This window comes from Pantherophis guttatus, chromosome 1, assembly GCF_059756535.1.
Source record: "Pantherophis guttatus breed Tessera chromosome 1, ASM5975653v1, whole genome shotgun sequence".
Taxonomy (NCBI): domain Eukaryota; kingdom Metazoa; phylum Chordata; class Lepidosauria; order Squamata; family Colubridae; genus Pantherophis; species Pantherophis guttatus.
Genome location: NC_142063.1, coordinates 92,234,220 through 92,260,325, shown reverse-complemented (window position 1 = coordinate 92,260,325; position 26,106 = coordinate 92,234,220). Strand labels below are relative to the sequence as shown.

Below are 26,106 nucleotides of genomic sequence, written 5' to 3'. Positions count from 1 at the left end.
AAGAATACCTATAATGATTGAAGTTTTCCCCTCAAGAACTTATAGGAAGAGGAGGAGAGCCTGGAACCAACCAAGGCTGTTTGTATATTTGGGGTGGGGGTGGGGGTTGGTGTTTATATTCCAAAGAAAGGGAAGGATTAATGGGTTGTGAATGCCAATTGAGATCGTTTGCCACTAGAGGCCCCTAGAGAGCTAAGAAACCCAGGGAATAAATCAGACCCGGCTCAGGCCGTTTGTCCTTCAGTTGGATAGGTAAACATAACTGAGGATTCTGCGATGCGAAAAGCTGAGGGAGGGGGAGAGCGCGCGCCGCACAACAACTCGGCGACACCGCCCCCCCCCCTCCGAACCTGGAACTCATTGATCCGCGCTCAGATAGATCACAAACCCTGATCGACTATGTTAAGAGTTTCCTTTCCCCCGGAGGGCGGCCGATAAGAAAACGGAGGTGGTTGGATTAAGGATAAAAGAAAGGTCCGAGCCGAGTGCAACAAGTGGACGCCGCTTACTCCAGGGAGTGACTTCGGACGGCGGAATTGCCCCAGCCGCCGGGCTGCAGCGGCTCAGCGCGCCCGGAGCTCCGGGTGGGAGGGAGCTCCCCACTAAGCAGCGCAGCGCCGGTTCTTTTGTCAATAGCAACAGCCTCTCCCGGGCCTCGGGGCGAGAGATGATTTTGAAAGGGGGCGATTTACAACCACGGCTCGGCGCGACGGCGGCGCTTCGAAAGAGCAGCCGGCGGCACTCCTGCGCATCATCCCCGATCTGGTAGCGAGCGCCACATTGTCAGCCTCTCCTGTCGTTCCCCTCCTTTTACATCTGTTTCCTGCTGGAATCCGGGGTGTCTCTCTCTCTCTCTCTCTCTCCCTCTCAGTCTCAATCTCTCTCTTTGCTTTCGCCGATGGCTAATTTTGGCAAGATCGAAGCCGAACGAAGTGGTCGCTGAATCCCCTGTCCTCATTCAACATTCCCGTGAAACGACGGTCGGAATCGCTGGGCGGGAAAGCATTTCTCGCGGCGCCCTGGGAAAGACGCGAAGAGAAACCAACCGCTCCGCCGCCTTTACTATCCGCCCCTCCCTGAAAAGCTACACCTGTGAAAACAGGTTGTTGGGGGGACCCCCCCCTCTCTCTCCACCTCGCCCTCTGCGATCCGCGAGCGCCTCTTTGTCGTTGCCCCGGAGGGTAAGTAGGCAGGAATGTTTGTATGTGTGCCCCCCCCCCCCTCCACCATTTCCCCCTTGCGTGATGCCGAGGGTCGATTTCGCTCTGCGCTATGGCTTTTTTGTGCTTTTTGTTTTTTTTTCTTCCCAAAGAAGGTGGTCTCCAAAGCACGCTTTGAAAGGCTAAGCGTCTGAATGTGTGGATGTTTCTGTGCGCAGGTTGCAGCCTCGGCTCCCCGACTCCCTCTTCGTGCAACACGCTCTCTCTCTCTCTCTCTCTCAGACTTCTCTTTATTTGCCTTTTCAATCAAGATTGCGTTCGTTCATTTTCAGCGACAGAGAGGAACCCGGTGGGAAGGGGCGGGGGAAAGAATGGATTTTTAGAAAGTATTTTCGAAGATCGGCTTTGTCGTTTGTGCTCCGAATATATAGGCTGCCACTGGCATCAGTGGCTAGGTATTTTTCTGTAAATGTTTGATATGAACGCATTCTTAACAGTTTGTGGGTGCAGCATTTATGCATATAATTATTACCCACATTATATATCTATTTGTTTATAGCTATGGCACTTGCCTGGTTCTATTTTTCTGCCTACCTGTAAACAGTCCATGGTCATAATTCTAAATGAGAGAGAGAGAGAGAGAGAGAGAGAGAGAGAGAGAGAGAGAGCCATATAGACACAGATAACATGACTCTTATTCAACATGTTTGATGTCAAATGTCATGAGTGTCAAATCTCTCCACAAGGCAAATAAAGCAATCTGTGTAAAACAGTGTACGTTGGCACACAATCAAACAGTGCATCTAGATATGTTTATACTTATACTGTACCTATTTGGCATTCATACCTGTGTTATAAACAAGCTTAAGCCCACATACATTATGTAATGCAGAGTTACCTGCACATTGCAATCAATGTAGATGTGTACTCAAAACTCAGTCCTTGACATAAAATAATGAGATGTGGGTGTGTATATGTCTGCATATTTTGTGGGGGAGGGGGTAATTTTATCTATCTATATATATACTGAAATATACAGTATACTGAAATATTGAGTGTGCAGTGTAAGTGGGTGTGAAGAGATAGAGAATAATGACTACTGCAAGTAGGCAAAACTGGATCTTTTGATATAAGACAACATCATTTGTATTTCTGGATTTTGACCCATCTGTTTCTCTTCCCCTCCCCACTTTTTTAATGTGTGTGCTTCAGGTTAAATGCTTCTCCTGCTTGAGGACAACTGAAGGGTGATTTACCCCGTTCCTCAGATGGGGCACATAGAATTGGATTTTCAACCTCCTCCTCCTCCTCCTCCTCCTCCTTCTCTTGCCACAGTTGCTACCATTACTGCCTGGGTAATATTTTCTTGAGCTTAAAACATTTGTTGATGGACTGGGAAAAGTGGGTGTACTGAGATCTCCTGTACACAAAGCGAACATGAGAAGTTCCTTCAACTTTTTGCCTAATGTAATGATGCACAATCCCACCGCTAAGCAGTAGTGAAAATACTGGATGTTCTGAGGAATTCAAGATCCGATTCCTTTTTTTTTTTTTTTTTTTGAACAGTTGTCATTTGTACTTCACTTCGGTAAGCTGCTTTCTTGATTCAAAGTGTTCACAAAAAAATCATGAACTTGTCTCTGTGGATTTTCCCTAAACCACTGAAAGATCCTTTAAGCAGGAGGATTTCTAATGGAAAAGGATATGGTCCAGAAATATTTCCTTTCTACATCAGAGGACTATTTGCTATAATTGGACAAACACCTTTCCCTAAGCTGTGTCAAGCCTTCTGGGCAATAAGCAGAAAATGGAAATCTTGTGTTTGAGCAATATGCAAATGTGCAAATATGGGAACATGGCAGGCCTATGCTTCCAAGAAATTGTTTTCCAAACCCCAGTGCTTTTGCTGTTTTCATGCAGAACACCAAGTGATGACTATTGAGACAAACATTTATTCTCCTTCCTGAGTCTTCTAAACTAACACATACAAAATGGAGGTAGCCATGGTAAGTGCAGAGAGCTCTGGCTGCAACAGCCACCTGCCCTATGGCTATGCAGCCCAAGCAAGGGCCAGAGAGAGAGAGAGATTAGCGCAGTCTAGGGCAGCCGCAGCCGCAGCTGTGGCAGCTGCAACAGCAGCTATAGAAACGGGGGCTTCTCCAGGAGGAGGTGGTCCACATCACCATTACCATCAAGAGCAGAGTCGTGGGGCTTCTTCATCATCTCACGGTGGGCCTGAATCACACAGTGGCTTTTATCAAGGCAGTAGAAGAAGGAAGCAGAGGAGGAAAGCAATCCATTGTCTTGGTGGTCGCGAGTTTGGTGCCTCTTTTCCTTGCTCTGAGTTGCTACCACTGAGCGGCTCAGAGGAGAAAATCCTCAAGGATTTGAGTGAGGATGATGATGAGGAAGAAGATGAGGATGTGGATGGAGAAGATGAGGAAGGTGAGGAAAGGATATTCTATTACAACAATGAGGATGGAGAAGATGAGCTTTCATTTACAGAGCAGCCTCCAGAAGATGGTGTGGGGCCTGGAAGTTACAGCTCAGTCCGTTATAGTGAATATGAATGCTGTGAAAGAATTGTGATCAACGTATCTGGCCTACGATTTGAAACCCAAATGAAGACTTTGGCTCAATTCCCAGAAACATTGCTAGGTGACCCAGCAAAACGGGGCAGGTACTTTGACCCCCTCCGGAACGAATATTTCTTTGACAGGAACAGGCCCAGCTTTGATGCCATTTTATATTACTATCAGTCAGGTGGACGCCTGAAAAGGCCAGTCAACGTGCCGTTTGACATTTTCAGTGAGGAAGTGAAATTCTATGAACTTGGGGAAGAAGCTATGCTCAAGTTTAGAGAAGATGAAGGCTTTGTCAAGGAAGAAGATGACAGGGTCTTGCCTGAAAATGAATTCAAAAAACAAGTGTGGCTGCTCTTTGAGTACCCAGAGAGCTCCAGCCCAGCCCGAATTATTGCCATAGTCTCTGTGTTGGTCATCTTGATCTCCATTGTCATTTTCTGCTTAGAAACTTTGCCAGAATTTAGAGATGAAAAAGAGCTCATTTTGACCCAGAACTTGGAGAATGTCAATGAAACCCTTCAGCTGCAAGGTGGAGGGCTTACAGTTTTCAACGATCCCTTCTTCATCGTTGAGACTGTCTGCATCATTTGGTTCTCCTTTGAGTTTACAGTGCGCTTCTTTGCTTGCCCTAGCAAAGCGGTTTTCTTCAAGAACATTATGAACATCATAGACATTGTTTCCATTTTGCCTTACTTCATCACCCTGGGTACAGATTTGGCCCAACAACAGGGCAGTAATGGTCAACAGGCCATGTCTTTTGCCATCCTAAGGATCATCCGTCTTGTCCGGGTGTTCCGAATCTTCAAGCTTTCCAGACACTCCAAGGGTTTGCAGATCTTGGGTCACACTCTCAGGGCCAGCATGAGGGAACTGGGGCTCTTGATCTTCTTCCTTTTCATTGGAGTAATTTTGTTTTCCAGTGCTGTTTATTTTGCAGAAGCAGATGAATCTACCACCCATTTCCAGAGCATCCCAGATGCCTTCTGGTGGGCTGTGGTGACCATGACTACGGTTGGTTATGGGGACATGAAACCCATAACTGTAGGCGGGAAGATTGTTGGGTCCCTGTGTGCCATTGCAGGTGTGCTGACCATTGCATTACCAGTGCCAGTGATTGTCTCCAACTTTAACTATTTTTACCACAGAGAAACTGATAATGAGGAACAGACCCAGTTGACACAAAATGCAGTCAGTTGCCCTTATCTCCCAACAATACTCAAGAAATTCCGAAGTTCATCATCTTCTTCCACCGAGGTCAAATCAGAGTATCTAGAGATGGAGGAAGGGGTTAAGGAATCTCTTTGTATAAAGGAGAAAAAGGGCCAGGTTACAGGAAATGGGAAAGATACCACAAAGCAGAACTGTACAAATGCAAAATCTGTGGAAACGGATGTTTAGCTTTGTGCATTTCCAATGAATTTATGCATAAAAATGTGCAATGGTTAAAAAAAATGAAATATGCAAACAGGTGTTTAAACAAGCAGATAGGAAAATGCCACTTGCTGGTTAAACATAAACAAAGCATTAGTAAACTTGTGTTACATATCAAGTAAATGATATACCTTGTGAAGGGGGATTTACATGAAGTTGTTTCAAAGATTATATTTTTACTAGAATGCAGGTGTTTTGCACATGAGGGAGAACAATTTTATTTTTAAGGAGGTTGTGTTTATCTGCCTCACTTGCTGCCCACTGGTAAAAGTTAGCATTTCAAGGTATTTACTATGTAAGAAACAATGACATTCAGTAGCCATGTATTCATTTGTTAATGCTTTAAAAACAGCTACCATAATCCAGTGGATTCCATAGTCTTGATTTTTAAAATGCTAAGAATTTTGTGGGGAGATTTATTCTATGAAAAGTCCAAATTTAACCTTAATTTGCTTAAAGATGGTTTGATTTTTTAAAAAAATGGATATTCAATTGTTGAAGATGCTATCGAGCCCCAGAAATGGTTTATTTTTATAACGGTCTTTTGAGACTTTGAAGCAATTGTTAAGTAATATGTGGATGAATCAAGTAAGAAAATCATTTAACATGTTCTGGATGCAGTGAAAAAGTGACTGGATTGCTTTTTTGCACTACTTTATATGCTGGAGAATTTATGACAGACTTCATACTGTGAATGTTTACTAATGTTCAATGACAATCATTGGAAGAGTGAATCCCACGTCTTTATTTTCTTGTATTATTCTTTGTGTAATGCTGTTTGGCTAAGCGGCTAACTTTACATGAATTCCATGAGTCTTTTAATTATGAATATCTGTTATCTGGAAAAAAAAAGGATTGTGAAGTAAAATTTTATAATCATTTCTCCTCCTAAATAAGTCTTTTTCAAATCTTCAACCTACCAATCAACCAATCACCCCTACAAACAAACCATTTGTCTGAGGGATACAGTAGAAACATCTGTTCATAATAGGCAATGTCTGTGTGTATCTGTGTGCCATTTGGATTGGATGAACAGGGTATATAATCAAACATAACAGTAGCCATAGATAATGCAAAGTATTCAATGCAGAAACAATTTCACATGACCAATGGCATGAGAATATAAATAATGTGCTTTATGTTATTTATACATATGAATACTGGTTAAATATTTCTGGGTAATGGAAAAGAGGAACGCATTGTTAAACCAGTACAATAATGGGTTTATCTAACTTGCAAATATGCTAGTTTGGGATTTTCTAATGGAAGCCTGCATAGTTCAATGTGTTGAAATAGACTGTGAGACACAAAAATGTTGGTTTTGCAAATGACATAATTAAAACGTGGTCATTAAACAAATTATGTAGGTATTCATCTGGTATTACATTTGGATCAGTGCCATGGCTTTTTTTGTACCAGATTCTTATAAACTGCAGGAGCTATCTATCTATCCAAAATAGATAGATTTGATGTTCCAGCATGATTTTAAAAAAGTGTTTTTAAACATACTTGCTTCTGTAGGCAGTTGTTAATTCAGAATAAATGATATGAACAACATGAGCCTGGTGAAAGCATTGCAAAATTCGGAATTATGCAAATAACTTTTTACTAATAAAACAACACTGAGGTCTGGACAGATCATAGTGAGAAGATAAGTTTCCTTATAAATCACTTGAATAGAACAAAACAGAAATGTGTGGTTTGGACAAATGTTTTACAATATGATGTCTAGACTTTCCAGCTACAGTGGGAAGAAAGCTGGAACTTGTAGTTCAATCAGGTTAGAAAAATATGGTTTGGACAAGAAAGTATTCTAAACTGAAAATAAAATAAAGTTTCATTGTATTAGAGAGAGAGAAAAAGTCAAGACAATTATTTTCCATTATTTTTTAAAAACAATGTGTAGAAGGTTGATCAGATTCATCCATTATTTTGAATAAGAATAGGATGTAATGTTTCATTTTTCAACAGAATTATAGCTGCTAAGTGATGTTGGAATATGTTTTTCTTTTTTGAAGAAAGCTGTAGGAGAGCTCAGCATCTTTTGACAATGTCTTGGTAATCCTTTCTCTTTTTTTTCTGAAATGTTTCTTCAGCTTCACAGTATAAACTATAATATTTAGATATCCTGGTATTTTCCCATTAAAACTAATTGTCACAGTTCAGCTGTTCAAAGTGACTGTAGCTTTATAAAAATTTCTTACATCATCCTACTTTGATAATTTGCTTGAAGCTAATGCGTTGTGATTAATGATGGGATTTAAATGCCCACAAAACTCTATATCTATTTAAATTTAAATTCTGGAATGTGAAAACTTTTCGTCAAAGTGTAGAATTTCAGTTTTAAAGAAATGTTTATAGTTTTTGACTGAGACTAGTTGTGGGATTTCAAAATTTTATTCCATATTATTCTCTATCAAACAATAGTACACATGATAACTAGTCACCATCAATTTATCATCTTAAAGTTTTGACAAATGCTATACCTTTTTATGTCAACAATTGCCAGAAACCTCCTATAGCTAATGCACTGTTTAATACTGTTAACAAATGAAATACTGTCTGTCCACTAGCCAGTATTAACTGCTGAACTCAAATAACATTGAACATTGAGTAGAGCTGTAAAATTAGTAATATTTAGAAAAGAATACCCATGTAATATTTTACATCAAGTTCACAGATAACTGTGAAAAGAAAATGTTGGGAACAGAATGCAAGCAAAATGTGCTTTCAGAAGGGAAACTGCTTGTCCTTATTTTAGCCTAATTGTTTTTAGCAAAATGTCTCATCCTGTTTTGGAGATGTAAGTAAGAAAGCTGGAGAACAGATGCCCTCCCCCTCAATCTACTCACTGCTCCAGCCTTTTGAGTAGGAGGTGGCACATGCCAAAGATTTAATGTAGTAATTTAGCATATAATATGCAGTTAGCAATTACCTAACAATTTTACATTGAGTAGTTTCACTCCTTTTTGCATTATGTTAAGAATTTTGATCTGCCTGGCAGGTTTTGGGGACAATATCACAACTTCTCTGGGCAATATTAAAAAAATAGGAGGCAAGTTGGTTTGTATTATTCCTAAATCACAATGCTGACGGTGCTTTTAGGAAGCATCTCTGCAGCTAGCGTAAGCTATAGATTAGCTAATGAATTATCTTTTCAAGGTAACATAAGTCAAATGTTAGAAGCAAAAAAATCTGACAGTCAACAAGGTAAGTCTCAGACATCTTTTGTTGATTTTTTTAAAGCATAGCTTTAGCGTTTCAGGGTTCGTAAAGTTTCTGAAAACGGTAGGAAGCAAAGTTACTTTTGATTCTCATGTTTCATTTACAGATATTATTTGGACCTGATATTTCCTCCAAGAGTTTAAATATGTATGCATATGCATCCATGGGAGGGTCAAGTAATCAAATGAGTAAAATGATAAAAACTCCACTCCTTATATACTTGTGTATGCAAGTACTAAAGGGAAGAGCTTGTATAGTGTGATGTGTTTTGCTATTTTGGCATCTTGTGGTTAGGAACGGATGCCTATGCATATGACAGCATCTCACTGAATTTTTACAAAAGCTCTGAAAAATGCTGTTATAAAGATAGTGATCAATCTAAGTGATCAACAATAAGCATACAGTAACTGTTATTCTGCTTTATACTGATTCCAGAATAGAGCAATTTTCCACTTATCCTAAACTAGAAATGATAGGCATCATTCTGAGCATTATTGAACAGAACAAGAGATTCAAGGATTGGTTTTCTAACAGTTTTCAAAGACTGAATTCCAAAATTATCCCTAGACTATTCTATACTGCTTTATTCCAAGTTTCCATTGCCTGATACCAGGTCCTTGTTTAGGATAATTTCTTGAATTTCAGAATTAACATTGCCTGTCAAAAATGGCTGCCGGGGGTAAGCATAATATGGATACAATATGATCTTCAGCAGATTACTTTGCCAAATTCTCTGAAATATCTTACTATAAGGTATTGTCCTACTTGTGCCTGAATACAAGCAGCAATACAAGAAGTTTTAGTTGGGAGGAATAGTAGAGATTTGAGTACAACAGCAATACTGTGAAACATTGAAAGTGGTTGGTAAAGACAGACCATTTTGGGGAATTGCCTGAAGATAATAGCATGAAGGATGTTGTTCTAAACAGTGTAATGTGCATGTAGAGAGAAACAGAAAGAAATCTTCTAAATGCTATGGATTAGAGAATAAGTTTAAAGCTTTGCACAATGTTTGAAATAACATCTATGAAGATATTAACAGTGCATAAAAATAATATTTATTTACTTGGCACAGAGAAAAAGCAGCCCCAACCCCCCCCCCCAACAAACAATGCCCAAAATCATGAATTCCATATTCTTTATAGGATAACAGTAATGAAAATGTTGGTAGCTGGAAATTAGAAATAAAAATAAATTGCTTAGTTTTACTCACTATTTTTAATTACAAGTTCATTGCAGAGAAAAGTAAGGAAAGCATTCTGTATTTACTTGCTTGCATTAACTATTATTTTTAACTCTTTTCTTCTAAAATTAGAATATACCCTGAGGGGTTTTTTTCTACAGAGACTTCGCTAGAAATTGCTTCCTAACAATTACAGAAATTGAAATCTGTCGAGTTTCTGTTCAAAATCTGGTAAAGCATTCTGGTTGAGGAAATGTAGGTAAGTAGAATATTGGTTTTGTTGCTTTGCTTGTTAGATGTATGCTCACAGTTTTCAGTAAACAGAGGCACCCTTTACAATTTTGGGTGATGGCACTACAGCATTTTAGAGAAGCTTTCTTATATTAGAAGTCACTTTTTAATTTTGACTATAGTAGGGGTAGAGAAAGGAACAAGGAGGAAAAGGGGAAAAATAATTTATCCAGGGTGCAACAGTTCAAAGCCACAGTGATTTTCACTGAAATCCAAGTAAAATGGATGAGAGGGCAATGTTAAAATCATAAGTTTTATTTATTTTTGCTGCATTTCTGTATGGATGGAGGATGAATGCACAATGGTACAATCTTATTTCTTTTTCCTCAAAAGTAAGCCCTACTGAAAAAGTATTATTCCTGTTTTTCTGAGGATCTAGTGCAGATAAGTTCCATGGAATCCTTTTCTGAACAGAAAGATTGAGATTTTGTGAAACATACTATTCTTGATAGAAAAGTCCACTGGAACAAAGTTTCAGGGGAAGTTCCAATACATTAAAGCGCTATTTAAATTCTCCAATAATTCCAATAACTCTATCTTTTCCAACCCTCCAGATTGCCCTCCCCTATCCTATTATTTATTCTAGCTCCTTGCACTGGCCTTTGTAGAAAAAGTTTAGAATTGCAACCTAAATATTTTACTTTTAGTTGCATTGTGCCTATAGATTTTGATGTTTCTTTTCTTCCCTTCTCATTATGGTTTTATATATTATAGAAACAGGATTGCTGGGTTGTCAAATTTTAATTTTTATCTATATTACAAGGGCTTTGTCTTGTTTTATTTGCAAAATGAGCCGTAACCATGATGCAAATGTAGGAATTCTCCATATGCCATTAGGTGGCTTGTAACAATACCTAATTTGCAAATAGTTAAATATAATTTCCTGATTTTGTTGTTTTTTTTTCCATAACAATGCAGCTTCTAATGAAATCAGAATATCAATCAATCAGTAACAATTGTCCATCAATACAGAGAAGCAAAAGTTAATGAAACGTGCAATGGACAAGTGATTTAAACCAAAGGTACTTTTCATTTTCCTGATCAAATGAAATGATGTACTTGTTTGAAGTTCTAGAAAGATGGTGTCATTTGTAAATGTGCATGTACAGATGAAAACACAAATCCTACAAATGATTTTCCGCTAGAATTAGGGCTTGATTTTATACTTGTCACAGTTTTCATTCTGACTGGGACTACTTATTTCTTACTGAAAGCAAAAGGAACTCAAGATGCTAAAAATGCAGATACTAGCCTATCTGAACTTTGAAGAGTGCTATAGCAATTCTGCATAAAAAGGCAGATACAGACTGGGGATTAAAAATGCCAAAGAATATTATCTTGTTTGATGGTTCCCTATTCCCCCCCCCCCCCCCGTTCTTTGAACTTATGAAATGTGAGATGCAAATATCTGTAGTTATAAAAATATGTAGTGTAAACTGAATTGATGAAAGTGTCTGGTTATATAATTAAAGACTATGGTTTGCCTTAGTTTATTATGAGCTGAATTGCAAGACAAATATTATTCTGTCAATAGACCTTCCTCATTTCAAAAATTTGTATTTTAGGCATTATGTAGCAACTGAGGATTTAAGGTGGCATCCATTTATTTTTGTTGATTATTTCTAGACATTATTACAATTAAGTATACACTTGTGGGACAAGGCTAAAAATTAAAAGCCACAACATTACAATATAATAGAGGCTGTTCATCTTTTAAAGCTTAGACGCAGCAGTTTGCATACACAAACAAGATTTTGTATGAAGAACAACTATTTTCTTCATCTAAAGCTCTCTATACTGTAGAGATTTTCTTGAGGAAATATAACACTGTCCAACTAATATTTTAGTGCTTGTGTTTATGAAAATATTTTTTTACTTCTCCATCTACCACCTCTCTGGAATGCATTTTTTTTCCTTTTCAATTCATTCAGTGTTAGGTTGCACGAAAGAAAAAAGATTGGAGATGAGAGAATGTGACAAGCAGCACCACAATTATTTATTATAACATTGTGTTTTTACATTAATTTTCTGCCTGTATCTGAAGAAATAGATTCTGGTCCACTAAAGTTCTTTCCACAAATGCCTTTGCAATCCATCTCTACAATTCCACAGTAATCAATTTTGCTGCAACTAGTTTCTAATGACTGCCCTTCTTCCTTCTCATTTAATTTTTATCAATTTTTCTTTAGAATAGCTTACATTCAACATTATAATTATTACAAGAATGCTACTGAAATTGCCTTTACAGAACTGCAGATCATTTCAGCAGCTATACTATCTAGTTCTCCTGAATCATTTTGATGTCAGTGCCAGCCATTTAATGGTTGTGTGAAAATTTTCCATAATTGGTATGAGTGTGCTTAAACATTACAGCTGTTGCTGGCTTTAGCTGCCAGAAATGGTTGTGGAGAAGTACTGAAATAGTGAAGACAGGAAATCAAGCAAAGAGTAAAAATCATGTTATGGTGGTAGATTCAGGAGGAAATTAAAATGGATGAATGTGAACATAAGGCAGTTTCCATAAATAAAGTGCAATAAATTAGTCATAGGTAATATAATGACCTCAATAAATTCAAGACCATAACTCTCATAGTCCCTTGCTTTTGGTCATGTTGATTAGAATTGATGAAGTTCAGTGTTGTTGAAGGACACTCTCTACAGAAGATGGATTGCCTTTAAGTTAGGAACCATAGACAATGTATCATCAGAACGGCTTTTGAAATTATTACTGCATTCCATGAATTGGCTTACCCTACCTTCAGTGACTGAAAATCTTCAGTGAAAAGTGAAAAGAAGCTAGATGGAGCCCTTTCTAAAAATTTTTTTTTGAAATGTCAGTGTAGGAATTGAAATATTTGAGACAAATATATGAAACGATGAAGAAATTAGCTCATCTTTGCTTAACTATTCAGAACTGCCTTGATAAACACCTTTCTTTCGGCCAATTTTAATATTTTTAAAAATATTTTTCTGCACCCTTTTGTCCTTTTTTGCAAGCGTGTTTGTGTCAAGACTTATGTAATTGTGAAAGTTCCTGATGATTTGTTGCAATTTGGAGCAGTGTAATAATGTGCCACAAGGCAAAACGGGAGGTTCTGTTGCCTAGAGATGAATTATCATGATTCACAAATGCTACAATTTGTACTTGGAAACTTTGCAAATAATGAATGACAAAAGCTTGGAAATGTTGGTTATGAATGATGTCTTTAGCATTTCATTCAATTTATCAGGGTCCAGTTATCTCTTTGCCGACTTAATCCTGCACAATATTTGCACTTGTGAAAATATGTTTTCTCCCTTCCCAGTCTTCTATATGCATCTAACAGAGGATGTTACTACTTTGGAGAGATCACGCTATAGTAAATTTGTTGTGTTGCCTTAACTAATCATGTTTGCTGTACTCAGAAGAGAATCTAGTTGATTGCAGTGGTAGTTTTGATTCAAGTGCTTTGCATCGAATACTTTGATTCAAGTAGTTTTGCTCAGTATTGCCACATTATAGTTGATAAATATAATTAGCATCTCCAGTGGAAGCATGTTTATTGTTTTGTTTAAACATACCATCATCTCTCCCAGGCAAAATTAAGAAGAGCCCATTTTGTCTCTTGGCAGCAAAAGCTGGTTTTACACAGTTCTTGATTGAATGACTTTATCATCTCCTATATTCTCCATTAGTTCAAACTGAATGAATTCTCCGTTTTAAAGTAGATAAATGGATGATTAATTTAATAAGCAAATTCTAAATAAAAACGCAGACTGCCCACTGATATAATCCAATCCAATAATCAAACTGAATCAACATTTGATTTGTTGACTGACTCAACTATTATTTACACCGAGGACATAAGAGGAGCTTGGAACTTAATAAAGAAAATGTACTAGAGACTTTGGCTTTTTATGTGTGTTTATGTGTCTTTGTGTGTGCACACTTATTTTTAGCATTAGTATTTTGAGTGCATGTAGTATACAGCTAGTAGTGGATGATCCGGAGTTGTGTGGTAATTAATGATAGGATTATGCACGTCAAAGGCTGCAATTCAGGCTCTTCTAACTAGTGGCATCTAGGGTTTTTTGACTTGCAAAATATCCAACCATCATGGTGATTGTTGTTAGCAGGCACATTGGTAGTATTTTTTTTTATTTTTTTTAAAATTTGATTTATATGGATTTAATAGTATTAATATCCTGTTCAGCATATGTGCAGTTCTATATACACCAGGAGTGTCAAACTCACGTCATCATGGTGGCGTCTTGTGACGTATCGGGACTTCCCCCCCCCTTCGTTAAACTGGGTGTGGGTGTGGCCAGCACATGACGCATCCGGCCCATGGGCCGGGAGTTTAACAGCCCTGATATACATTATTAATGAACAGGAGTTCAGAGATAGAATCCTTCTCTTTTCTTTTGACTGAGATTTTCCTTGTAGGAAAAAAAAATGGAATGCTGTGATAAGCAAAGAAATATAGAATTGCTTACTTTAAGTGGCAGCAACTCTCTGTTTTGGAAAAAGGTTTTGCTTTTATCTATGGAGATCAGATTCTGAATTCAGAACTCCTTCAGAGCTGGTGTCCTGCCTTTTAGCAGTGTTGCTAGCCCATCACCATAGAAATAATTGCTCATCGTGTTAGGCTTCTGTAACCGAACGCTCACTAGCCATATTCTGTTAGCTGGCAGCGTTATTCCAGCATAGCTAAATATATTCTTTGACTATTGGATCTTTGTCAACATTTAACCAAAAAAAAAAAAAGAGAGAGAGACACCAGATCTGATAGTCTATTGTATCTTTTATTCTTTCATTAACTAGATTTATTCCTAGCACTAGTTATAAATAACAATAACCATGTGAAATGTTCCATTATTTGGGTTCTGTTTTGTTTTTCTATCCAAAAAGGATGCTTCAAATCCTAACAAGAAAAAAAAAACAAAAACAAAATACAGGAATATATTTAAAATCATACCTGAAAGGAAATACAAAATAAAGGGTTGCAAAATGTTCTAAGCTGGAAAATATCTGAACTAAAGTGATTGTTTGAATTGTTCCACATCCAAAACAAAAGAAGGCATTTTATTGTTTTCCATGTTGTTTTGTATATTCTACCATATCGCAGACATTTTTTAAAAAAATCGTTGAGACATGGAGAGTTCATAGTCAATAAAATAGGTAACACAGGGTCTTTCTCTCTCTCTCTCCCCCTCCCTTTCTCTCTCTCCCTCCCTCCCTCCCACCCCCCCCCCCCATGAAATTAGCTGAATGAAAGGTAAAGCTGTGGGAGATTTAGTTAAGCACTTCACCAGGGACTGGCAGTAGTTTTAGGCATGAAAAAGACTGATGCCTAGCTGATGGATTGGTGTAGGTCTGCTTAAAAATTCCTTATGATGGGAATGTGATAGAATTTTCTGAGTGTAGGAACAGAAATGGATAATTTCAAAACATTGCAGAGTGAAAACAGATTGACATTTTTGTGGTATGAAATAAGTATTTAGCACATTCTACATTACATCAGCAAGCTGTTAGAAAAAGGAACAAAGGCAACAAGGAAACCTCACCTGAACATAGTCCCTGATTAATGAGAACGAAGGTTTTAGTTTCTAAGATTCGGTAGCTGAACCCTTTCTCACTTGCAGGAAATCTGATTACTCAGAATCTATGTTTGAATCTTTTTTTTTTTTTTTCAACTGCTTTAAACAGCTTGACAAGAGAAATTAGTTTACAGGTTACAATGCAATGTTTTCCCTGTGTGATCTCAATATAGAAACCATTCTTTTTTCAGACACTTTGCCAAATGTGGTGGAACTATTTTTTTTAAAAAATGACTAGAGAAGAATATTTTTGGTCTGTGTTGAAATGAAAGGACACTATTTTTGGGATGAATCTGGTAGCTGTTTCTACAGGCAGATCAGAATTGGTTTTAAAACCTGCTTAACTGTGGCATGTATTGTTTTCTTTAGCAATTTGAAAATGAAAATAATGCCCTGGCCAATTTTTCTATGCGTGGTGATAGGTACTATGGACTCTACTCCACCAAATATTGTTACTCTGGAATGGCAAACACAGGAGCAAGGGGTTCCTGTATGATCTGTTGTGCTCCAAACTTGGATAGATGCATGGGGAGACATATAGACATACATAACCTACACAAACTCTCACACCCATACCCAGGATGTATTAAAAGTCAGGCCTAATAGATCAATCACAATATGTTTATTAATTACCTTTTTTCAGAGAGAATGTTACTATATTTAGAAATGTTCAAGTAAGGAATTGTTAAAATGGCACCCAATTGAAATATTTAATTGAATTTATATCATAAATTATCTATGAAGCCTGGCTTTAGGTACACTCTGTATAAACACAGACACACACTTTATATCAGGAATTCCCAATCAGTCAGTCAACACTTTCTCCCTAAAAATGAATATATGGTTCTATGTCATCCAAGGACATTTGGGAATAAATATAATTTTGAAAGCTGGTGTTTCGCTTTTCAACATATCAGTTCCTTTCTATATTGTGAATGCATTTTTTAAAATCTCAAAAGTGGAATAGGGAATAAGTGGCTGATGGGCATTGGGTACCATATTGCAAATTCCAGATTCTGTTGTATATAAGGCTGGGTTAATCATTAGCAATTATTTCTAATTTAATTAATATATTCAGGAATTTAGCTGAGAAGAAGTTGATAGCATTTTGAAGAAGGTAAAGCCAAATTTTATAATGTACGTATTTGTCAGAGACTGCTGAATTAGGAATCATCTTCAACTACAGATGAGATTGTGTTCCTTTTTGCTCACGTATTGATCAGTTCATTATGTTTCTGTGTTCCATGAAATGCAACCTCCCTGGGTTTACATTTCTAAGACTTGACCTTTCATAAGCTGAAAAATGTAGACTTCTTTGTCTCAACTGCAGATACTATTTTACCAACAAGACAGCTCAGCTCACTTGTTTGTTGGCTATTAAGATGGCATTGAGTGATATGTTTGTATTCGGTGTCATTCAACTGCCCTAAAAGGAATAAAAAGATACAATGGTATCCTTTGGAAACTTAATTAAAAATTCTGCTTATTGAACTGTTTTAAATTTGCTTGCCCTCCCTTTCCCCCCCCCCCCATGTAGTTGCTTAGCTGCAGCATGGGTAGTCTCTGGTGTTGCTGCATTGCTAAGCCCTATACTGCATCAGGTTTGACCACTCTGTGAATGGCAATTGAAAACTCCTTGTATTAGATTTATCTATGTACACTGTTTCCACAGTTCAATCATCTGGGGTTAATGGACACATTTTAAATGCTGAGAGTGCAGTATGACACTTTAAGAAAATGAATGCCATGTTGGTTGTGACCATGGACATTTATCACAAGGTACATTGATGAAAGCCTATAGTTTCAGGATATTTTGATGAGTGAAAACCATGGACTCATAGAATTGGAAGAGATCATCTAAGGCATCAAGTCCAAGCCCTTGCTTAGTGCAGAAGTCAAAATGAAAGCATCTCAAATAGTTGGCTCTTTGGCCTTGGCTTGAACTCAGCCAATGAAGAAAAGTTTCTTCATGTTTCTACTGTCCAGCTCAGAGAAACATGCATCAGACATCACACTCCAGGCAAGAAATTTCACCAAAATACTCTTCTCCTTAGAAAGGAATTTGGAAAACTTGACTGCTGACTGAAATATGTAAAATAGTACTAGAAAACAGCGGTTTTGACTTTCAATATCCGAATAGGTTTAATTTTTGACGGTAGGTAGACACTTTTTTGAATATTTCTGAAAGCTGGTTGCTTTCATTTCAGCACACCACAACGAATTAACAGAATAACAGAATAAATTGGAAGGGATCTTGGAGGTCTTCTAGTCCAATCCCCTGCTCAGGCAGGAAACCCTATACCATTTCAGATAAATGATTGTCCAATCTCTTCTTAAAAACTTCCAGTGTTGGCGCATTCACCACTTCTGGAGGCAAGTTGTTCCATTGATTAATTGTTCTAACTGTCAGGAAATTTTTCCTTAGTTCTAGGTTGTGTCTCTCCTTGATTAGTTACCATCCATTGCTTTTTGTCCTGCCTTTAGGGGCTTTGGAGAATAGGTTGACTCCTCATTTTAATTGCAACCCCTTATATATGGAACACTGCTATCATATCACTCCTAGTCCTTCTTTTCATTAAACTAGGCATACCCAATTGCAGCAACCATTCTTTATGTTTTAGCCTCCAGTCTTCCAAATTATTCCACTTAATTTTTTAGCCATAGCCATAATGATTTTTAAACATTGAAACTATAAATAATGCCTTGTTTCTGACAAATTGGTTTTGACCGATTTTTCCCTTTTGCTCTAAATTGACTTGCAATGGATCTATCTCAGGAGTTATCAACGCGCTGAAATCAATAATGCTAATGTTCTAGAAAAGACCAGATTGCTTTGGTCTACACGAGGATTCTGTATTTCAGTATTTCCAACATTTTACAAACAGAAACACAGCATCTCAGAGATTAAAATTCTCAGAACATCGTTTTATCAGCTTCTCAATGGACTTTTTCACATCACCTAGTGTGATGCAGTCCATTTCAGAATATCAGTACCTTCTACTGTCATTCTACTCTGCAGAATTCTTCACAGGGTATTGTCAAAAAGTCAAGATGGTGACTGTGATGGTAGAATTGAAGTGCCACCCAGTTTTTAAGTGTATTGTATAGTATATTTTCTGATCATATCTTGTGACCATCCTTGCTAATTTATGTTTACACCAGGCCAAAGTAGAGCTACAGGGGTCAACATTATCTTTCCAACTATTGATTCTGAAATTGGTTTGATTTTTGCAGCATAGATCTGATAGCCTAAATTAGCATGAATATTTTTATGAAGATCAAACTTGAGTAATACTCCCCAGGAACCTTTCTTTTTGTTCAGGTTATTTTAATTTGGCTACAGTTTGTGGGTTCATATTCAGGATACCAAACATATTCTAATACTGAAAATGCTTTTTGTGGTGCTACATGTTACATAATTGTCAGTTTGCCAATCCAGTGATAATGTCAACAAGACATAGCAGTAATCAATATAATTTAAACATTGTCATCTGTAGTCGTATTAACTTCTGATTTTCTTTGCCAACAGACATCTCTGCAGTAATCATGCAGAAGTGATTTGCAGTTTTTTGTGCTGTTACTGTTGGGTTTTTTTGGTGGTCTTATGATCATGTATGGATTTTTTAAAATTTTGCATCTGAGTTTATCACAAACCCATTTGGCAATTGGGTTAATACTTTAAGTGCTACATTCTCTTGCTTAAGGGTAAGTGTCTATACAAAATAGCTTTTACCTCCGTTTAATGTTTGCTCTTGGCAGAAGAAAAAAAAAATGAAGGAACTTATCCTGTAGCTCATGGGAAAATCCTTTGTTTAATTGCATGCTCTAAAGCAGAGGTCGGCAATTGTGGCTCTTTTACAACCTGTGGACTTCAACAGTTGTTGGAGTTGAAGTCCACAGGTTGTAAAAGAGCCACAATTGCCCACCCCTGCTCTAAAGCAACATGATATTGATGTCATTGGGTCATTGCTCCCTGCATGGATTTTAAATTTGAAGTTTTCTAAACCTTTTTTGTACAATTGGGGAAAAGAACCCACCAAGAATCTTATTCTCTTAACATTTGTCTAATTCGGCAAATATTGACGTGTGTTTTGTACTAAACATGATTTCATCTCACAGCTGCCATGCAAATAAGCCAGTTATGTGGGCAGATCCTCAGTCAGTGTAGCAGATTGCATGAAATCCCAGAAATATGAATTAATAATATTAATTGCTTTACTGTGGAGGCTTCATTTAATTGAGTAAATATGGCAATTACCCTTTCCAAACCACATAGAGCGATGTCAACCTTGAGGTTTTTATGGTATATTGCATTTTATACTTCATTTCAGATGACTAGACAATGAAGTATTACAAAATCTCTTTTAAAAAATATTTTAGATTATTGAACACTCTTGTATGTACGTATACATAGGCAGTTATATTTTTTAAAAGGAAAATTTACAAAAATGAAGAATATATGTACAGTCACATTTCTGGGAAGTTATCCACATGGAGATGAAGATTGTACTCAGTAACTTGCAGCAAAATCCTGTGCTTATTTATTTAAGACATAAGACCATTAAATCTGTTGGGATTAATTTCCTGTTGCTTATGTTTAGAATAAGTCTGAGAGCAAAATTTTATCCAAGTCTCTTCAAAATTAATTTGTTGAGTTAGTGGAATTTACTTGGAAGCATGTCATAAAATGTATATGCATCTGATACAAACTATAATAATGTAAAAATGATGACTGTCACAACATAAGCCCAATCTTCCTTCCTTCCTTCCTTCCTTCCTTCCTTCCTTCCTTCCTTCCTTCCTTCCTTCCTTCCTTTCTTAGTGAAATTCAAAAACTTCCCATCTCCCTCACAGAGGGATTTTTGTACTTCCATCAATCTTTTGAAGGCAAACATATATTATGTGGTGTATATACATATATACATATGTACATACAAACATACTTCACTTATCATGCCCCCTTGTGCTCCTCTTCTTCCCAGATGCCTATGATAAAGTTCCTTCTAAATATTTAAACTAATCCAATACTATCCGATAAATAATCCACTCTGTAAACTTGCTGCTTCTTGTGATACCTAATAAATTTAAGAACCATTTGCGCCACACTCCTTTTAAAATATTTGTTAGTCATTTACAATGCATTGGATAACTTTAGTGAGATCTGTACAGAAAGACTGTAAGACAACAATTTCTTCCACTTTTTTAACCCCAGTATGTCTTTTTAAAATTTATTTTTATTTACTATTAAATTTATATATCCATCTCACTGTTTGGGGCAACTAGGCTATTTTTTTTAGCTTCCTTTTAAGTATATGCTTGAGTATATTGTATACTCACTACTGTCACTACTGTCAGATGTAGTGAGTAATGAGATTTAAAATTCCATAACATACATACATTTTTGTTTTTTCATTCATTTTCAGGCAAGTTCATATTGCATATGTGTTTGTTTCTTAATAATTACCTTATCAACACAGATCTCAAACATAGAGCTTTAGTTAATGTCAACTAAAAAGAAGTAAAGAAAAGTAAATATTGTATAATAAACATTGAAAATTTTTATTAATATCTATTAATATCCTAGTGAGATGGCTTGATAACTAAGTGGATTTCTCAATTTGGAGCAAATAATCTGCAGGAACAGCCTTCTCTCTCATTGACTCAAATGCAAAATGGAAGCTGACATATATAAGCCTGAGGCTCATTCTTGAAATAGTACTGTAAATCATTTTTAAAATTAATCTAGATCATGCCTTTTCATATTTTTGTCTTAATTTAGTTGGTATATGAGACACTTATTCCAATTGTCATTTGGCTTAACAATTTAAACTAGTCTTTTGCAACTTTGTCTTCTTCAGATATATTCCAGAATTCTTACAGAAACATTATGACCCATGAATGCTTTAGAATTTAAAATGCTTTAACCAGGGGTGGGTTCTACTTACCTTTACTACCGGTTCGCAATGGGAGCAAGCACACTTCTGCGCATGCGCAGATGCTCCATGATGACATCCGGGTGGGTGGGTGGAGCCTCCCGCCATTTTTACTACCAGGAGTTCAAAAAAAATTATCCATCCTGGATTTATAGATAGATAGATAGATAGATAGATAGATAGATAGATAGATAGATAGATAGATAGATAGATAGATAGATATAGATATAGATATAAATAAAGGGATTTCGGGGTCATTAAAAGATAAAATGAAATAAGGACATAAATGTATTATCACAGAAACTGTAGCTATTGAGTGTTTCTCTTCCCTTCCTTCCCCTTCCCTTCCCTCCCCTTCCCACATTAATTGAAATATAAAAACCTTGCATAGTTGCACTCATCTAATCATTTTCCTTGATAATCATTAGGCCATCTTGGCATGAAAATTCTGGCACGTGTAGTTGCATCAGGCTATCACACATATTCTACTGAGTTTTTGAACTTGATCTAGATCTGAAAGGTGGTTGACAAATTCTGTAGCCAATTTCAATAATTGCCAAAAGCTAGAATGGAAAAAGTTAAGTATATAAATGAAGCTCAGTGCAGAGTTCCACGTCTTTCTGTTTTCATAATTGTGAATAGCATAGCAAAAATACAATCGTTAACCTATCTGGACTGCAAAAAATCCAGAGAATTATTAGATAGAACAAATAAATAGAGAAGACTCTAACTCAACTGTCATTTAGTGGCTTTTGAATTTTTTGTGCTCTGGCTCTTTCAGCTCAAATGAACTATCCATTTGCTTTACCATCATGCTTTCTCCACATTAACCAAATTCTGAACAGCCATTTTTCATTCCCTTTTCAACCCATCTGTGGTAATATAGTTTTATTTTAGCTTTTTGTTTGATAGTTTTTCACTTAACATTTGAAGAACAAATGTAGTGGAAGAGGGGAATATTTTACTTTGACCTTTGTTTATTGCCAGGTACTAAGGTTTTCAAAGTATATAAACATTGTTGCAAAGCTTGAAGAAAATGTGACACTTTTAACTCACTTATTTTAAAGGTGTAAATCATAAAACCGATTCTCTCTCCCACACCAGTTGCATAACTGTATTTAATGAATAACCTTTAATGATGAGTAATGTATCCTTAATATAGAAAACAAATTGCTAGAGCACTTTGAAATGGAAATGCCTTTTTTCCCCAAGCCCTTTCTTGATGAAGTTATTCTTTCTGTGTTAAGAGTCATTGCTAATAACTGTAGCTGAATGTGTGTACATGTGTGGGAGGGAAGAAGAATTATTTCTCCCTCTCCCAGTGGAAAAATCTAAATAATCCACATGAGATAAGAAATATATAATAATATTAAAAAATAGTTTTGGCAGACTAACTCAAGCCACCATTTTCCAATTTATTTTCTTTAGATATCTTTGGAGGGGGACTAAGCTAGTGACATATGCTGGGAATTTTGGGTATATTTTCAGTATACACATAGTTTTTACACATATACTGGAGCACAGTATAAAGACACTGAGATTGTCAGCTGGAAAGCTGATAGCCTGGGTTTGAGACCTGAGCATTGTGTGACAGGGTGAGCTCCCATCCTTGCCCCAGCTCCTGCCCTAGCAATTTGAAAGCATGCAAATGTGAGTAAATAAATAAGTACCACTTTGGTGGGAAGTTAACAGCATTCCATGTGCCTTGGCATATAGTCATACTGGCTATGGGACCATGGAAATGTCTTCGGACACAACATTGGCTCCCTCGGCTAAGAAAGAAAGATGAACACTGCCAAGTCGGACACAACTAGACAGGGAAACATTTACCTTTATTTTTTCTGGGCAGAGAATTTTTTTCCATATAGAATCACAGCTGTTCCTTATGGCAGGAGTGGGGTAGGCTTTGAGTCTGTGTTGACTCCTGCCAACTGACTGGATTAATCCCTGCAGTTCTTTTGGCAAGTTTTTTTTAAAAAGGGCTTTGCCGTTGCCTCCTTCCTAAGGCTGAGAGAGAGACTGGCCCAAAGATACTCAGCTACCTTTATGCCCAAGGCAGAACTAGAACTCACGATATCGGAATCTTGCGTGTGGTGCCTTGACCATTGCACCAAATTGGCTCCCTGCTCTTTGTAGGCTTTCTAGTTAATGCCTTGGTTAATTCAGTAATCTAGAGGTAAATGACTCATAATGTATCATTGTCCAGTTCATCAAAGAAAACTTCCTCAGACAATAGATTACACACGCACACACCTACATTCATATACATACATACACATAAATACATATACAGTACATACATACTGTCTTCATGGTAAAAGTCCACAATTCTCAGGTCTCTGACATGGATGGAATGTTCTTAGATACTCTTTTGACTAATCAGGAGTGCAAGAATGTAAATATCCTCTAACAGAAAGGAAGGGGCTACAAACTAGAACATATTAGCAGGCAGTGTGGGTAAAGGACTCATTGGATTTAAAATTTGACTGGATATATACTGGATAGTGCGTTATATATATTTGGAAACAGAGCTGCTTTTTATTTGGGGATGCATAATTTTTAAAGTCTTCCCTGTTAGAATATATATATTCTAGACCAGTGTTTCTCAAGCTTGGAGGATTTAAGATGTGTGAACTTCAAATCCCAGAATTCCCCAGCCAGTGTAGTTCCCACAACTTAAAATTGTCAAGGTTGAGAAACACTGTTCTAGACAGTTATGGAATACTAGAAATAACTCTACATTAAATGTTTTATATAGAGTATTCATGTAAAGGTAAAAAGAAATGATCTTAATTTCTGCTTATATAGAGCCTTCGGATTTTCTTTTGTAAAAGTAAAAATAAAAACATTTATTCACTTACATGGATTTTGCCATCTTATACACAAATAAAAATCGATAGAATTTTGGATTACAAGGTTTTTGTGATCCAATCCAATAGGGATTCCCCACTGCAAAGATATTAGAGTAGTCATGCATATGGCAATGATTTAGGCCATGAGCTAAGATATAGATATATCAGTGCTCCTACCTCATGTTCCTATGTGACACTGATTGTGATCAGTTCTTCGTTGAGCTGAACAGCAATTTGCATGGATTTCTGTTGTGCTTAAGAAAATGCGGTAGTTAATTGTTTTGTTACAGCAATATGGATTCTAGCCAGCCACATTAGAATACTCTGCACATTAGAATACTCTGCACATTTAGAAAACAATGTTTATCTCAATAGGAAACAGAAAAAGATGATGGAATATGACCTAGTTATATCCCTTGTCTGACACCTGAACCCACAGACTTACTGATCAAAATGGGCATTGACTTTAAATACCTTTATAGATTAGCCAGTTTCTAGGAAAACCGGGAACGATTTATTTAGCTTATTCTGTGAGCTCCTCATGTTAGTTGTGTTTGGAATTGTCTTCTAGGTAATTATTTATTTAGCTCTATGATCAAATGTACTTACATGTTCCAGTGTATAATGAAGGTAGACAAGAGAGATGTCTAATAAGAGATTTTCCATTTCCTTTAAATCAAATTACAGCCAGCTGTAGGCCCTAGTTACTTGGTTCTCTAAAAGTCCAGCTCAAGCTTATTGTGGGTCATCTAAATTTAGGATTGTGCTCTGAATCTGGCTCAACTAAACTATCATGTTTCATGTTAGATTTAGATTTGTTAGAATTCTTAATTTATATATAGGATTCACTTCTTTTTATCCCGCTAGTAGAATCCTTGAAACCCTGATTAAATAATATTTAGTATTATAGTTACAAATTCTCTCTCTCTCTCTCCCCCCTCTCCCTCCCTCCCTCTCCCTCCCCACCTCCCTCCCTCTCTCTCTCTGGAAGCCTTTGTTTGTGCAGTCTTTAAACATGCCTTAAATTTCTTTTCAGTTGCCTTCCAAGACTATGTCTGTTGGACATAATTAATCAGGCTAATGGCACAGTTCCACTTTAATGGAAAAAGAGTTTTGCAGTGTGAGAAAGAACTTGCCGATATCTCAACCTGACACATTCCTCTTTCATTTGTCAGAGGTAGAGATTGGAAGTGATGCTTTCACTTTTAAGCTAACTACACAGCTCCTGGGTATATTTAAATTTGAATAACTGTGCCCTCTAGTTGTAAGGACAAACCAGAATTGCTCCAGCAGCTGTAAAACTTAGAGATTACTATATGAAACACTGTTATAAACTGAGATTGTATTGAATGTTTCATTCAGTTCCAAGATCCTACTGGAGAATAACAGAATGCCTTTGATTTATGATGTACTTTTAGTTTTTTTTTTAAAAAAATAATGTTAAATGCATATATTGATAGAGAACACAACCCAGGGAATTACCTTGAATAAATTCTACTGAAATAAAAAGTTAGTATTCCAGGCCTGTTGAATGATTCCATTTTGTTTCAGTGTGACGTTTCCAGTGTTACCAGTATACCAGAAAATGGTTCATGAGAAGGAAAAGAAGAATACAATTAATAGGCCTACAATCCTTGTTGCTGAATGTAAGAATTAACTGAGAATTATTTCAAAGAAGTAGCCTTGGGTTTGCTGCTTAAAATATAAATAAACTCCCTTAATCTCGGTTGAAGACTTCTGAGTAAACATGTGTTGGATGCTTATCCTATGGTTGGGTAGATAATATATAGAAAACTATGTTCTGTAACTTTAACTGCTACAAAGATGACTAATTGGCTGTGCTAAGCAGACATAAAAGAAGCAGGA

The 26,106-nt window shown here is 36.8% G+C and overlaps 1 protein-coding gene and 1 long non-coding RNA gene across 2 annotated transcripts; both read left to right on the top strand.

The window, feature by feature from the left end:
- Positions 1-239: 239 nt before the first annotated feature.
- On the top strand, positions 240-6,069 carry KCNA4 (potassium voltage-gated channel subfamily A member 4). Its single transcript, XM_034417210.2, has 2 exons — positions 240-1,181; positions 2,373-6,069. The coding sequence occupies exon 2, from the start codon at positions 3,152-3,154 to the stop codon at positions 5,141-5,143; it is 1,992 nt and encodes a 663-aa protein (XP_034273101.1). The 5' UTR covers positions 240-1,181; positions 2,373-3,151; the 3' UTR covers positions 5,144-6,069.
- Positions 6,070-8,005: 1,936 nt separating this feature from the next.
- Positions 8,006-13,758, top strand: LOC117665395 (uncharacterized). The gene is made up of 2 exons (XR_004591335.2): positions 8,006-9,843; positions 10,794-13,758. It is a non-coding gene; the product is annotated as an uncharacterized LOC117665395 (long non-coding RNA).
- The last annotated feature ends 12,348 nt before the right edge of the window (positions 13,759-26,106 follow it).

Bases quoted from the DNA above. Each gene is read 5' to 3' on its own strand.
- KCNA4 (XM_034417210.2), top strand. From the start codon at position 3,152: ATGGAGGTAGCCATGGTAAGTGCAGAGAGCTCTGGCTGCAACAGCCAC.